This window comes from Tamandua tetradactyla, chromosome 1 (genome assembly GCF_023851605.1).
Source record: "Tamandua tetradactyla isolate mTamTet1 chromosome 1, mTamTet1.pri, whole genome shotgun sequence".
In the NCBI taxonomy this organism is placed as follows: domain Eukaryota; kingdom Metazoa; phylum Chordata; class Mammalia; order Pilosa; family Myrmecophagidae; genus Tamandua; species Tamandua tetradactyla.
This window is the reverse complement of record NC_135327.1, coordinates 223,291,662-223,307,559: the sequence shown is the minus strand read 5'-3', so window position 1 is coordinate 223,307,559 and position 15,898 is coordinate 223,291,662. Positions and strand designations below refer to the sequence as shown.

Below are 15,898 nucleotides of genomic sequence, written 5' to 3'. Positions count from 1 at the left end.
TTTTTAAAAAGTCAATATTTTTGTATTCTAAGAGAATCTTATACCCCCCCTTCCTCTATATCCGTTAAAGCATGATGTATTGCTAATATTTTTTGAGAAGGACATGCCAGTACAGAAACAAACAGACAAAAACAAAACAAAACAAAACACACCAAACCAATGCACAGACCTTTTCACACTTGGAGAGTTGTGTAGGGGAGCATGGGGAATATATTTTTTAGTAAACTACTTTGTTCTTGAGAGTCTTTGATTGCCTTTCCAGTAATTTAATTTCTCGGTGTATACCTGCACCAGGGCAGTATTTCTGGGAATAGACATACGTTAGCTGTTCTTATCTGCATCTAATAATTTGTGACAAAATATAACATTCACGAGCATATTTATCAAATGATTGGAAAGAAAAGTCAGATTCCTAATCTGTCTTTTTAATATCTCTTCTAGCCTGCTCTTGAGGTTCACAGATGATACTTTTGATCCAGAACTTGCAGCAACAATAGGTAAGCCTGTATTTAAAAATTCAGTTAAAATCCTGAATATTTTTTTACCCTTTAGGCTGTTTTAGCTAACGCTTTCTACCTGCCTCTGACCTCCCACTCCATTGCTTCCAGGTCGATTGAAATCTTGTCTTTTAAGGCTTAATTTTGGTGTTATTAAATTCCTGAAGCCTTTTTACATACCACCAAGCAAAAATAACTCCCTTGTCTGCTGTCTTATGGCACTTTATTAATACCACTGGTGTTGTGAGTCTGTCTACACACATTTCTTCCTGTACCAGGGATAATTTTTTATTTAGCAACATATAACAATTGTTTGACCTCTTATTGTATGTTGGCTCTATCCTGAGAGGTGGGTGGAACTGTCACAGTGATGGAGGTCTGGATTTTATATATTTAGTATTGGCTATGGTGACGTGCATGAAATCTGAGCCCAGAATATTTATTGATTTTAGTTATTAAAGATTGTTAGGAGCAAATTCATTTAAATGCCTTTTTAAGATAAAATTTAGATCTCCTTGAAAACGGTTTACTACACTAGCTTACTAAAATATTTGAGAAGATAGAGGTAGATATTTAGTATAAATTTAGGGAGTAGACAGTGATATGAAGGTATCAAGAGAAAGCTGGGACTAGTTGAAAGCTGAATTGAATTGGTAGTCTTGGCTCTGCCTTGAACTAGTTAGTGTGGTCTTGAACAAGTCTGGAGGAAGACTTCATTGTTTTTATCTGTAAGTTTGGATGAGAGATACATTCTTTTTCCAGCTCTAAAATTTCATAATCTTATGAGTGGATTGAAGTGAAGATGATTCTAGTCTTTGTGATTGCTAGGGAAAAGAAAGAGTCTCTTAACTGGCTTTGTTTTGCTGAGAGGTGGATGGGACAGTCACAGTGATAGACATCTGGATTTTATGTTTTTAGCATTAGCTTTTAATTTTTAAGTTTTTTATTGTGAAATTTCAGACTTAGAGAAGTTGTAAAAACAGTACAAAGAATTTCTGTGTGTGCTACTGAGATTGCCCAAATGTTAATATTTATTCATTTACTTCATTATTCTCTTTCTGTCTCTACACAAACATATTCTTAGTATTCTTTTTTTCTGAATTTTGAGAATAAATTGCAGACATGATGCTCTTTCACCTCCAAATACTTTAATGTATATTTCCTAAATTAACATTGATAAATACTACTGTTACAGACTTTCAGATTTCATCAGTTATCCCGCTAATGTCCTAAATAGCCAAAGAAAAGAATTGTTTGTGGTCAGGATCCAGTCTAGGATCACACAGTGAATTTAGTTAACATGTCTCTATAGTTTTAATCTGAAACAGTTCTTTAGTTTTTGTCTTTTGTGGCCTTGACATTTTTGAAAAGTATAGGCCAGTTATTTTGTTCAGTGTCCATCATTTTGAATTTATCCGTTCATCTAAACTAGACAAATTTTGGTTGTTACTGGTTTGCTAAGCTCAGTGTGGCTTGTATCGCTCCCCAGATAAGCGTTTAAAGAATCTCCGTGATTTGGCCCTCTGACCGCTTTCTATGTTTGACTTTTCCCTCTGGTAACGAATTACAATTTCTCTAAAGACAGAGACCAAATCTGTTCCCACTGTGGCTGCTTCAGTTTGAATTTCTTTATTGATACCTAACAAACATAATTTAATTAAAATGGGTTTATTCTAAAGTGGTATGCTTATACTTGTTTAACATAAGATATAGTTGTTAAAATATTTAGAATATGAGATAATAAGAAAGGTAACATGATTCTATTTCATATTATTTCATTCAATTGAATGTTCTGGTTAGAATAAAGTAATGTGGCTCTAGCATTTCTCTAGAATAGTGGTAAATGGTCTTTATATTTGAGTAATTTATTTTTTCTTTTTTATTTAGAGGCATTAAGAAAGGTTGGGTTTTTTTCTTATATGCTTTTCAGCTTTGATTAATGTGTCTAAATGATTTTTTTCCTTAGATTTCTTGATGTAGTAAGTTTGGTTGATACTTTTTGATACTGAAATATCTTTATTTTCCTAGATAACCCTTCACTTACATTATTTGACATGTTTCTGGATTCTCTTAATATTTAATTTAGAATTTTTAAATTTAGTTTTATACATAAGCATGGTCTTTCCTTTTATATATATATATATATATACATATATATATATATATATATTTTTTTTTTTTTTGGCCAGGATTTGCTCTTGAAGTTATACTGATTTATAAAATGTAGGCACATTCCATCTTTTAAAATTATCTTGGCAATTTAAAGAATATTGGAATGATTCGCTGTTTAAAGATTACATTTCACCTGTGAGTCAACCTAACTAACCTTCATCCCTTTTTTACCATTCCAACCTCTTCAAGTTTTGTTTTTTATTTCTTAATTTTTAAGACAATTATGGAAGTGTAACTAGAAAAGCATCCATTTTTCTCCTAAGTTTTTATGTTAATTGCACATAATATCTTTTAAACCCTTCGTTATCTGTGATTATGGCTCCTGTCTTATTTCTGAACTTGTATAATTGTGTTGTCTGTTTTCCTATGGAGTGTATTTATTTTATTGTTTGGAAGATTGCTCTTTTTTTTTTCTCTCTCTCCCTCACTTCCTGCTTTTTTTCTGGTTTATTTTGTTAGTTTCTTAAAATGAGTGTTAAATTCCTTTATTTTTAGTGTTTATTCTTTAGTAAGTATGCCTTCCAAAAATAAATTTCACTGTATTTTGGTGTGGAGAGTTCTTTTTCATTGTTTTCTGGATAGCTTGAATTGTCTGTTTTGCTTTCCTCTTTGGTCAAATAAAGTCTTTGATTTAAGAATTCTTCTCAGTTGCCAAGCCTTTTTTTTTTTTTTTTTTTTTTTTTGCCATTTTATTCCTTGTTTATTGGTTGATTTTGGAGTACTCCATGGATTTGGAATAATACCTCCCATCTGCCAATCTCCTTGTTTCCATCAGCAGGAGTCAAATTAGAGCCTTAAAATTCTGCCTGCTTTAGGCAAGACCTCCCTTCACATCCTCTTTCCTCTGCAGATATTTTTCTGTCTTGGGACAGCTGTCTGCCATTAAGTCCAGCAGGCATCATATTGGTTTTCCCTATTTAAGTTAGTTATCACAAAAACGCAGGCTTTTCAAACTGTTCTTTATCCCCCAGATGCCAGTCTTCATAGGGCATTGTACATCTCCCTTTCGTACCCCCAGCTCCCACTCTCTCAACTCCTGACACCTATACACTGTGGCCTCTGGGGTAGCAGAACACTTAATCCCATTTCATTGTTACTACTTTTAAAAACATTTATTTATTTATTTATTTTTATTGACAAATCTTCACACACATACAGTCCATACATGGTATACAGTGACTCACACTATCATTACATAGCTGTGTTTTCATCACCATGATCATTTTTAGAACATTTGCATCACTCCAGAAAAAGAAATAAAAAGAAAAAAGAAAACCCTTGTACATCACATACCCCTTACCCCTCCTTCTCATTGACCACTAGTATTTCCAGCTACCCAATTTATTTTACCCCATATCCCCTTTATTATTTATTTCTTATCCATATTTTTTACTTTATCTGTCTATATCCTGGGTATAAAAGGAGCATCAGACACAAGATTTTCATAATCACACAGTCACAATGTGAAACCATATCGTTATGTAGACATCTTCAAGAATCAAAGCTCCTGGGACACAGCTCAACAGTTTTAGGTACTTCCCCTCCAGCCGCTCCAAAACACCATAAACTAAAAAGGGGTATCTCTGTAATGCATAACCTGCAGGATAACCTCTCAATTCTGTTTAAAATCTCTCAGCCAATGAAACTTTGTCTCATTTCTCATTTCCCTTTTGGTCAAGAAGGCTTTCTCAGTCCCATGATGCCAGGTGCTGGCCCATCCTGGGAGTTCTGCCCCATGTGCCCAGGGAGATTTAAACCCCTGGGATTTACAGTGCCACATAAGAGAGGTCACTGTCATTGTTAATACTGTTAAAATGGTTTGTAAACTCAGATTTGGAAATCCTCCATTTGATTCTTGGATCCATAAAGCTTTTATATTCTCTCTCTTGTCCCTTCACCCTCCTATTCCTACCAAAAAAAAAGGGGGGGGGGGGGGAAGAAAAGAAAGAAAAAAAGAAAAAAGAGCAACAAAAAAATACTAAAAAGCAAGGATTTTAATTTTTCTTGATGAAGGGGGAATTGACTTAAAGAGGTTAAGTTCTTCCTTATCTAGGCATTAGTATGAGCTGGGACTAAATCCAGTCTTCCAACTTCTCATTTTATGGTGTTTTTTTTGCATGGGCAGGCACCGGCAGTCGAACCTGGGTCTCCAGCATGGAGAACTCTGCCATTTATGTTCTTTTAATTACATCATAGCATTTAAACCAAAAATTTGAACCTAACGTCAAAGAATGCTAAACATAAGTAAGAGAGAAGCAGCATAATTAAATGTGAACGGACCCATTTCTCCTAATAATTCAGATTTTCAGGGTAGTTGAAAAGTACTTAAATAAGGAGAAGTTGAAAATAAAGGGGATGGGCCAGTAAATGCAAACAGTAACAAAGCCAGAGGTGTAATGTAACAGACCTTTAGGTAGAATTTAAGTTAATGCACTGAACGGAATAAGGTGGGATATTATGTAATGATGTAAAGTTCAATTGATTAACAAAGCAGCTGTAACAGTCATAAACAGGTAGACACCAAGCATAGAAGCTATATACCAAAGCAAAGTCTATTCAAACAAAAGAGAACTTGATGAAAATACAATTTTGTTATATCTCTTTCGCAGTGAGATGCAAAAGCCCCAAATAAGGGCATAGAGAAATAGAATAATACAAACAACAGCTCTTTTAAATAAAGAGCCCATTATTTTAAACAGCTCATGGAACAGTTTTACAGAATCAGTCTTGGAATTGGCAACAAAGTAAATCTTAAAAAGAGGTAGAGATTTTACATTGCACATTCTCTGGTAATTTATTTCTTCTTCAGTAAATATTTTTGACCCGTTATGTTTCTGGCCTATGAGTTGATGGCAGCATTTGAAATTATCATGCAGTAAATTTGAATTTTGTGTAAACAATTCTTTGAATTTTAACATATGTAATTATAACAAATGTATATGATCATATAATCACCACCGTGATCAGGATATCATACAGTTGTGTCATTTCAAAAAATGCCCTAGTGCTATCTATCCCTTTTTGTCCCCATCTCTAGCCCCTATTAACCACTGATTTGCTCATCACTAAAATTTTGTCTTTTTGAGAAAGTCATATAAATGGAATCATACAGTATTTAACCTTTTGAGACTTATTTCCTTCACTAAGCATAATGCATTTGAGCTTCATCCTAGTTGTTGTGCACCAGTAGTTCCTTCCTCTTTATTGCTGGGTTATATTCCATGTGTGGATGTAGCACAGTTAATTTTTTTCATTCATCCATTGTGGGATATTTGGGTTGTTGGCAGTTTTTTGGTGATTATGAATAGACCTGCTGTATACATTTAGGGACAAATTTTGTGTGACTATTAGTTTTCATCTCTCTAGAGTAAATACCTAGGAGTGTTCTGATTCCTACACATAGTCACGTATACTTAGTGTGGTCAGCCTTTTTAATTTTAACTGTTTTACTTTCATTTCCTTAATGACTAATGATTGAGCATCTTTTCAGTGTTCTTTGTGTCTGTTCAAGTCTTTTTGTTCATTAGATATATGCTATGCAATTATTTTCTCCCAGTCTGTGGCTTATCTTTTCACTCTCAACAGGGTAGTGCATTCCTAAGAGCAGAAGTTTTTTTTTTTTTAATTTTGATGAGGTCCAATTTATCAGTTTTTCTTTTTGGATGATTTCAGTGTTTATAACTTTTGCCTAACAGAAGGTTGCAACGATATCTCTTTTCTTGGTTTATATTTTGCCCTATGATGCATTTTGAGTTAATGTTTGGATAATTACAAGTCTGTGGATTGAAACTTTTTCTTTTTTAAAAAATATGTATATCCAAATATTCCAACACCATCAATTAAAAGGACTGTCTTTTCTCTATTGAATTGCCTTTTTAATGCAATTTTATTAAGATATAGTCACAGACCATGTAAACAATCCAAAGTATACAGTCAGTGGCTCAGCATTATCATATTGTTATGCATTCACCACCACAATCAATTTTAGAATATTTTTGTTACTCCAAATAAATAAATAAAAATAAAAAGAACACCCAAAACATCCTATACCCCTAATTCCCCCCTACTTTATATATATATATATATTTTTTTTGTCTTTATTTTATTACTCATCTGCCAGTACACTGGGCAAAGGGTCTTTACAGTCACATGGTCATATGACAAAAGCTATACTATTATATAATCATTGTCAAAGATCAGGGTTACTGGACCTTAATAATTTCAGGTATTTCCCTTTGACTATTCCAACACACCAGAAACTAAAAGAAATATATACTGAATCAATAGTCATAATCATTTGTCAAATCCTAATTTCTCAGTTACTCCTCTTCTCTTTCACCTGATCACTGTCTTCAGGGATATCTGGACAATGACCATTTTAACTTCTTTGTGCTGGAGAGAGGGGGATTGATCTTATGGGATAGGGGAATTAAACTGGTTGATATTCTTGGAGAGACTGGTACTTCTGGGTTTCAAGGTTTATCTGGCATAGGAACAATCTGGAGGCCTTAAGATTCTGAACAAATAAACTTACTAAGAAAGATGTTTATAAAGTCTTAGAGCCCAGGGTATTCTTTAGGGTTTATTGAACTGCCTTTGCACCTTTGTTAAAAACAAAACAAAAGAAACTGTTGATTTATGTGGGTTTATTTATGGACTTTGTTCCATCCATCTATTTGTCTTTGAGTCATTGCCTTGATTTCTGCAGCTCTATAATAATTCTTGAAATCAGATATTGTTAGTCCTCCTACTCAATTTGTTTTCAAAGTTGTTTTGGCAATTCTGGTTCCTTTGCATTTCCAAATGAATTTTCAAATCGACTTGTTGATTTTTTTTTTAATAGCCTGCATGGATTTTGATAGGGATTGTGTTGAATTTGTAGATCAATTTGGGGAGAATTGACCTTTTATCATTGAGTCTTACAATCACTGAGCAAGGTATATCATGCCATTCTTTTAGATCTTTAATTTCTCTCAGCAGTGTTTTGTAGTTTTCAGTGTATAAGTCTTTTGTTTCTTTTTCTTTCCTTATTGCCTGGCAAAAATCTCTAGTACGATGTTGAATAAAAGTGGTGGATGTCCTTATTTTGTTCCTCATATTAAGGGGAAAACATTCAGTCTTTTACCATTATGTATGCTGTCAGTTGTATATTTTTTATAAATGCCCTTTATTAGGTTGAAGAAGTTCTCTTCTATTCCTGATTTGCTGAGAATTTTTATCAGGAATGTGTGTTGGATTTTGTCAGATGCTTTTTTCCTGCATTTATTGAGATGATCATAGGATATTTACTTTTTAGTTTTTTTAATATGGTGAAGTAGCCATTTTTCAGTGTTGACCAACATTGCATTTCTGTGATAAATCACACTTGGTCATAATGTGTTGTCCTTTTATACGTATTTAGATTCATTAAGGTAAAATTTTGTTTAGGATTTTCATCTATGTTCATGTGGGCTCATTAGTCTAGTAGTTTTCTTTGCTCATATTGTCTTGGTCTGGTTTTGGTATCAGGTAGGAAATCATAGAATGACTCAGAAAGCATTTACTCCTCTGCAGTTTTCTACGAGTTTCTTTAGGATAGACTGTTATTTCTTCCTTAAATGTTTAGTAGACTTCTTCCTCTGGACCTGAAATTTTTTTCATGGGAAACCTTTTTAACCATGGATTCAATTTCTTTAATAAACAGGACTATTCAGGTTATCTGTTTCTTCTTTTGAGCCAATTTGGTAGCTTTTTATCTTTCAAGACATTTGAGTTGTCAGATTTATTGACATAAACTCATTCATGACATTCCTCCTTACCCTTTTCATATTTGTATAATCTATAAAAGTGATAGGATCTCCCATTCTTCATAATGGATGTTTTTCCTATGTCTTTTCTGATTATTTTGACAAGAAGTTTATCAGTTTTATTGATTTTTAGTAAATGACCATTTTTTTATAGGTTCATTGATTTTCTTTTATTGTTTTTCTCTTTTGGATTTCATTGATTTTTGCTCTGATCTTTGTTACTTCCTTTATTCTCCTTGCTTTGGATTTAATTTGATCTGTCCACCCCCCGCCCCAACAACTTGGAAACTGAGGCTATTGATTTGAGACCATTTTTCTTTGTTAATACAGGCATTTAGTGCTATAAATTTTCCTGAGTACTGTTTTAGTGGCATCCCACATATTTTGATACCTTGTGCTTTTCTTTTAATTCGGAATATTTCCTAAGTGTTTCTTATGTCCCTTGTAGTTTTCTTCATCTTTCTTGTGCTGGGTTTCACTGAGTTTTCTAGAGCTATTGGTTTATATCTTTCATCAAATCTGAAAAAAATTTGGGCATTATTTCTTCAAACAGGTTTTCTATCTACTGTTCTTGTCTCTCTTTTTTTTGTGGACTTCAGTTGCTTGTATATTAGACTGTTTGAATGCCTTATAATTCACTTATGCTTTCTTTTTCTTTGATTCTCTTTTCTCTCTGTTTCATTTTGGATAGCCTCCATTGTTAGGCCTTCAAATTCACTAAGTCTTTTTTTTCTGTACTATATAATCTGCTAATCCATCTAGGGTATTTTTCATTTCAGACATTGTCATTTTCATCTCTAGAGGTTTGATTTGGGTATTTTTGTTTATTTTTCATGTCTACTTTTTAAGCATAAGGGACACAGTTATAAGTGTTTTTAGTTTTCTTGTTTGCTGATTCTAACATCTGTTTCATATCTGAGTGAGCTTCTTTTGATAGATTTTTCTCCTCTTTAATAAGGCAGATGCTTCTAATTGATAAGTTCTGGTCTCCCATTCACAGGTATGTCTGTGGTTGAGCTAATATTATCTTTGGTGAGTTCTCATGTTTCACTAAATTTCTTGGTTAAATGCTTTATGGATTATATTATCTAGTTTTAACTAAAAATAACCTTAAAAGATAGGCAAGTTTGCCTAAAAAGGATTCCTGCAAAGAAACAGAATTAAAATCATATTACGCACAAATGAATAACAAGAATAACACTGAGAATACAGATCTTCTGTTATGAACTCTTTGTCAGCCACATGAGAAGGTTGAAAAAATGGTTTGTAAGTCGTTACAATCAAAACTATTGAAAAGACTCCCACTGCTGCCACCAATAAAGAAAAATTATTGGCCACTTGCCAAATAGAAGAACCAGACTTGGTCAAGGAGTTTCAGCATGTGAGAGCCTAAGCGCAGTTACTGCAAGTGAGACTCACCAGAAGACCCAGGGGAAAGTACTGTAGGGACTTCAGGGGTCTGGATCCTGATGAGGTGCCCTTTCAGGTGACATGTGTCTGTTGGCTTTGATGGTAGCACTCCAGAGGGCACTGTCTTCTGTGGATGATATCTGGAGGTTCCAGATATAAAATGCCAGAAGAGTAACCTAAAGACAGTTAATTATCCGTGTGCAAATTGCTCATATGACAGAGAGATAGTCACTAGACTGTTGGCAACATGCATATGCAAAAACAGAACTTATAAATGAGAGAAGGAAAGTGAGATGGGGGAAAAAGGGGAGTGGAGGAAAACATAGCCATTCTGGGAACAGTGAGTTTCATTTTTCCTTTCTTGGGTAAACTAATTAGCTGGTAGCTAGCAAAGAGGCCAGTCTGCCCTTGAGCATACTGTCTAGGGTTATTAAGAAAACAATTTAGTTCTTTATATCCTCTCTGAAAAACCTTGAGATTTTAACTGTAGAGTATGTATGCAGGCTTTCTCTGTATCATGTCTACCACTGGCCTTCATTTAGTACCTCCACCTTAATGACCAGTCTGAACCATTTTCCTCATCAGAATTTTCTCAGCTTTGTTTTTTAAAAAAAAAAAAACAATTGGAAGAAAATGTAAATAATTTTATATTGTATTTATGTAGATGGTTCTACTTTTTTTTAAGTGACATACATTTAAGTGTATATATTAAGTGAATAAATACAAGAGAATTTAGTAGGTGAGATTTTTTAATTTCATTGTTTGCTTGGCTATAAAGAAACTTTCATATTAAGGTTTTCCTTGGGCTTTGTAATCAGCAATGTCCTTTCTCTGATGGTGGCCTAGTTATTCTAGGTAGAACTTTATCATCTCCTTTATCACCCTAGCCCAAAGACCCAAAGTACCAAGGAATTTTTTTTTATCTTGGCTGTACAGAAAGACCTGGCATAGTGTACATTTTGAATGTGCATTTTTATTACGAATTGGTGTGTAATGAATCACCAGAAATCATCGAAAAATTACTAATATAAACATGTAATATATGAGTGGGCTGTTTGTCTTACTTGGGGCTGTGCTGAATTAATTGTGACAAGCTAATAGGATCTTGTGAAAGTTTCTTTCCAGGCTTCTTGAGCTAATGCTTTCCCTCTGGCCACTGGGGTAGACTGCACATTATTTTTGATACTCTTTAAAGACATGTGGGCAGTTACTGTTCATTTAAGCCAGATGGCATGTGTCAACTCCTTTCCTGGAAAGGGAGAGGTTTTTTGGGCTGCTGTAGTAAAACCTTACGTGACTTCTCATGAAACTCCTCTCTTTATATAAAATAGGACTTATAAAACCTTTCATAGAACTTTGGGCACTTTGTTCACTTGTGGAGTTTCTTAGAGGGATTGGGCAGAAACGTTTTTAGTGTATAAGTTCTTTTGGAATTATATAGTACAAGTGATCATTGATTAGATTATATAAACTTCTTTTTTAATGTAAAAACAAAATGAATTCAAAGCTATAATTAATGAGCGACCCTTTTATATTTGTACTTGTCCTCAGAGCTGCTTAGAGTTAGTATCTGAGTTAGTGATTAGCTGACACTAGCAGCACTTTAACAGTGTCAGTGAGTGCTTGGGGAACCTCTGAAAACTGTAGTGATCCCCAGATCAGCCACGATCGTTTTCTCTGTGTTAGCACTGTGAATCCTAGCTTTGACTTTTAATATGCATAGTCAATTATCACCTTAAATTGAATTTTATTCTTTTTCCTTTTGAAAGAAGTAGCGATAGGTGAGTGTTTGAATTCTACAAGCATTTGATTTTTCACTTATCTCTATGAAATCCTAAATTACATTACTTCATTGACACTTTTCCTTTTATCTTCACATCCTGAAATTTGGGGTGTGAATTTTTGGCAATTGATGAAATGATTTCTCCATTTTCTGATTTTCTTGGTAGTTGATTTTAAAAGCATATATTGTTGGGAGACTTATCAAAATTTTCATTTTTTCAAGGTGTTGACTTTAAGGTGAAAACAATTTCAGTGGATGGAAATAAGGCTAAACTTGCAATATGGGTAAGAGTTTTTAAAATATATTTTTTATAAATATTAAGTTCATACTTTTAAGGAAAACAAATTGATTTATATAGTGTTCTAGAGATGAATGGAAAGTTTGTGTTAAAAAAGACTGTTGGGAAATTTGGTATTGATTAAAGGATAAACAGTAAATAGTTTTATCTTACAATTGGGTAATTAGGCAAAAACTTGTTTTACTTAAAGTTTCAACATGTATGTTCCCTTCAAATTATTTTAAAACATAACAATAAAAAAATCACCTTGTTTGTCAGAGAGAATCATTGTTATTGAGTGTGTTCTTTAAAGTTTTTAAAAGACTATAGACTGAACTAACACTAAGTCAGTTATGGGGAGTGAAAGTGGAGGGTGAAGTGATACTTAGAAATGAATTTTATTTTTCATGTTTGTTCATGAAAATATTTATAAAATTTGAGTTTGCCAACTAAAGATTTGTTTTTATACTGATGGCCTTCTTTCCTTACATTTTTCATTTTCCTGTGAGTCTAACCATTATGATCCAGGTTACTTTGCTAACTCTGCTTGTCGCTAGACCTGTGTAAAATAGCATTAACTGTCAACAAAAACAGGCCCGGGGGTTCTAACCCGCATGCTCAGTGTCTATTTCTGTCTGTTCTGTCTCTCTTAAATTTCATGATTGCTAGTATATACATTTGCAATACATTGTATATACAATTTATGAAAAAAATACTTTATAAATTAACTTCTGCATATGCTTGTGATCATTATAATGTTTAACTAGATTTCTTGTATGATATATGTGGATATTGCAAATAGTATTAGAACTTGCCTGCTGTCATCCATAGAGACAGACTTCAGTATGTGGTTAAATGGTACATGCTGCCTCCAGCAATCACATGCTGAAACAGCAAGTGTTCATTCATTATATGTCTCATTTCTCTTCCTGCTGTTCTCTGAATGGTACAGTATTTCTGAACACACATTTTGTCCCCAGAGAATGAATAAGTACATGTGTGTTTAATTTTTTTCTATTAATTGAAAATATTAGCTTTTTGCCCTCCTCCCCCAAATATATTTAATATCAATCAGAACACTAATATGTAACAGAAAACACTAAGCTAGACCCTAGTGCCATATATTGGATAATTTAAGAATGCTGCATTCTTCCTGTACCAAAGGGAATGCCTGATTTTCCATACAGTTTTCATTGTTGATTAGTCACCTCTGTCTGCCCTGCATACTGCTTGGTGACCTATACAGATTATAGAAGGAGCTGGGGCTTAAAGGTTGCAGCAAGATCTTTCTCTCACACATGAGATTCACTTTCTAGTTCCTGCCTAATAAATATTGAAGTGACAGCTTTAGCATAGGCTTGTAACTATATATATATTTTTTTTAGCATAGGCAGGCACTGAGAATCATACCCAGGTCTCCGGCATGGCAGGTGAGAATTCTCCCACTGAGCCACCGTTGCACTGCCTGGCCTGTATATATTTTTTAGAGAGAGGTTTTCCCTTAACTACAAGAACAATACAGATTTGTTCTAAAAATGGATGAGTAATTGAGACAGTAGGAAATTAATGCAGAAGGAAGTTCATCTTTAACCACTGTCCTCATTTTAGTGAACATTCTTTAAAATTTCTAGGCATGTGTGTACATTCTGATTCACATATCCAAGTTTCCAAAACGAAGAGGTTATGTATAATGTTTTATAATCAGTTTGTGTTCCCCTTTCCCAATATGTATACATTTTTCCATGTCAGTGCATAAAGAGGAATATCAGTTTGTATAGCGACCTGGTATTCCATCCTACAGCTGTACTTTTATTTAGTCAACTTTTGGTAAAAGATATTTAAATTGTTTAAAAATTTCCACAAACATAAGCATTGTCTGATGAACTTCCTTATGTATATATATATGTGTGCACTTGTTCTGTACTTCCTTTAGCCAGATTTGTAGAAGTAGAATTGTTGGCTCAAAGAATGAAGATTTCACATTGATACACACCAAAAAGCTCTTAAAAGTTAGTTTACATCCCCACCAATTTTATTTTAATATTAATTGTTCCATGCCTTAATCTGTACTGTATACTGCTAATCTTTTTCATTTTGCCTAAGTAATAATTTTTCACTTTTATTTTCATTTCTTTTGATTAGTGAGGTTTTCTGATGTATTAGTCATGTTTTTAAATGAGTTTTCTGTTTATATATTTTGTCTGTTTTATATTAGTTTTCATCTTTTTCTTGATCATAGTCTTTATATAGTGAAAATATTAGCTCTTTGCCATATGGTACATTTTTTCCACTCTGTCACTTGTCTTTAAAATCTTGCTTAAGATGAATTTATGTTTGTCTTCCCTCTCTTTCCGTGTGTGTGTGTGTGTGTGTGTGTGTGTGTGTGTGTGTGTGAGATAATGATATTAACTCTGTGTCATATGCTTGAGAGAGAGAGAGAGCATGTTCATTCTGAAATTGTATGGTCAGATCCTGGTCAGATCAGTTATTTTCTTCATGGTATGTGGGCTTCATGTCATACTTAGCATGGCCTTGTCACTCCAAGATTAAAAATAGATGAAGTAATAGTTTCCTCTAACTCTACTACGGTTTTATTTACATAAATAAAACAGGTTCCTTTCCCTGTTGAAGCTTCCTTGAGGATCAGATAGAATAATCAAGCACAATCCTTGCCCTCTTCACCCTTCCCTGATCCCCACCCCCCACATTCTATTATTTAGTCTAGAGATTCATATAGAGATGTTTTTAGCCTTTGGTTTATCCATTTCTCTCTTTGATAATCTCTTCTCTCCTTCCCCCATCAGATGATAAAACCACAGGGTAAAGACTTTACATTTCGTCTTTTAGCTTACAAAGATGTAATATGATATTTACCACTTACTCCTATTTTGAAAACAAACACATACAAAATCTAATATCTGACTATTTTAGCACATACATTTTATAGTTATTATAGCCCTGATCCAGCAACTATGGCAAAGGCTTATTTTGCCCAACTATTCATATCTATTTAAACATTTTTATAAGTGAATCCAGATCTGTCAAGACTTTCAACACCTAGCCTAATTAAATATTCATATGTAAGGTGTCAAACTCTTGTGTAATATTTTACTATTAAAAGATTTTTTTGCTTTACTTTTTTAAAACATTAGGCTTCACGGATATTTAAGTTGGAATTGTGTTGTTTAATCAAGGCAACTTTTGAAGGTGATCTCAATGAAGATCAGAGGCAACAAAATTCATATTCCATTGAATTCTGCTGGCTCTGGAGTTTAGTTTATTAAAGTTATTGATATTGAAGTAGAATGACCTTTTTTCTTTGATAACAAAATGTCTTGGAATTATAATATTTCATACTTGGTCCTTGTTCCAAACTATTTGTCAGGAGAATGGAACAATGTTCAAAACAAAAAGTGTTCACTGTTGTCCATGCATAGAAAAATGATTAACTCTTAAAATTCCAAATCTTCTGTTCCAACACTGAGTTTTGTCTTTTAACTGTTGTCTTTTCCTTCTTTTTTCCTCTGTCTCTCTCTCTCAACAAAAAGATAACTCTGCAGTACTCAAAGTTAATGCTAAATGCTTAACATGACAGAATTCCAAGAGTTATAGTATATCTGGGTATTGGGTAATTTATATATTTTATCAATAATGGATATTGGGTAATTTGAATCCTTCTAATTTATCAGTTTTTGTATGTAAGTGAATAACCAAGATATGCTTCTCATATTAGTTTGTCTTTTTAAAATATAAGTTTTTATTTATATTTCCTGAAATAGTTTCTGATCAAAGGATGTGAACATGTCTGGTTTCTTTATGCATATTGCCAGTTGTTTTCTAAATGTGAGGATATAATTAAACATCAGCCTCCAGTTCATTTCCCTTTTCTGCAAATTTGAGTTTCCTTAAGTTGGCCATAAAAAAAAAAAAAAGAAAAGATTGCTGGACATCCATGTGGTGTTATATTAGTGAT

General features: G+C 33.4%; 2 protein-coding genes across 3 annotated transcripts in view; both read left to right on the top strand.

Moving 5' to 3' along the window:
* Positions 1-15,898, top strand: part of ANKRD26 (ankyrin repeat domain containing 26) — a 1,272,391-nt gene that overhangs the window by 353,339 nt on the left and 903,154 nt on the right. The window lies entirely within an intron of this gene.
* RAB18 (RAB18, member RAS oncogene family) overlaps positions 1-15,898 on the top strand; it is a 44,349-nt gene that overhangs the window by 4,107 nt on the left and 24,344 nt on the right. For both annotated transcript variants that reach the window (XM_077153070.1, XM_077153062.1), the window contains exons 2-3: positions 442-497; positions 11,871-11,932. In XM_077153070.1, coding sequence (XP_077009185.1) covers positions 442-497; positions 11,871-11,932 — 118 coding nt within the window. The remainder of the gene's footprint in view (positions 1-441; positions 498-11,870; positions 11,933-15,898) is intronic.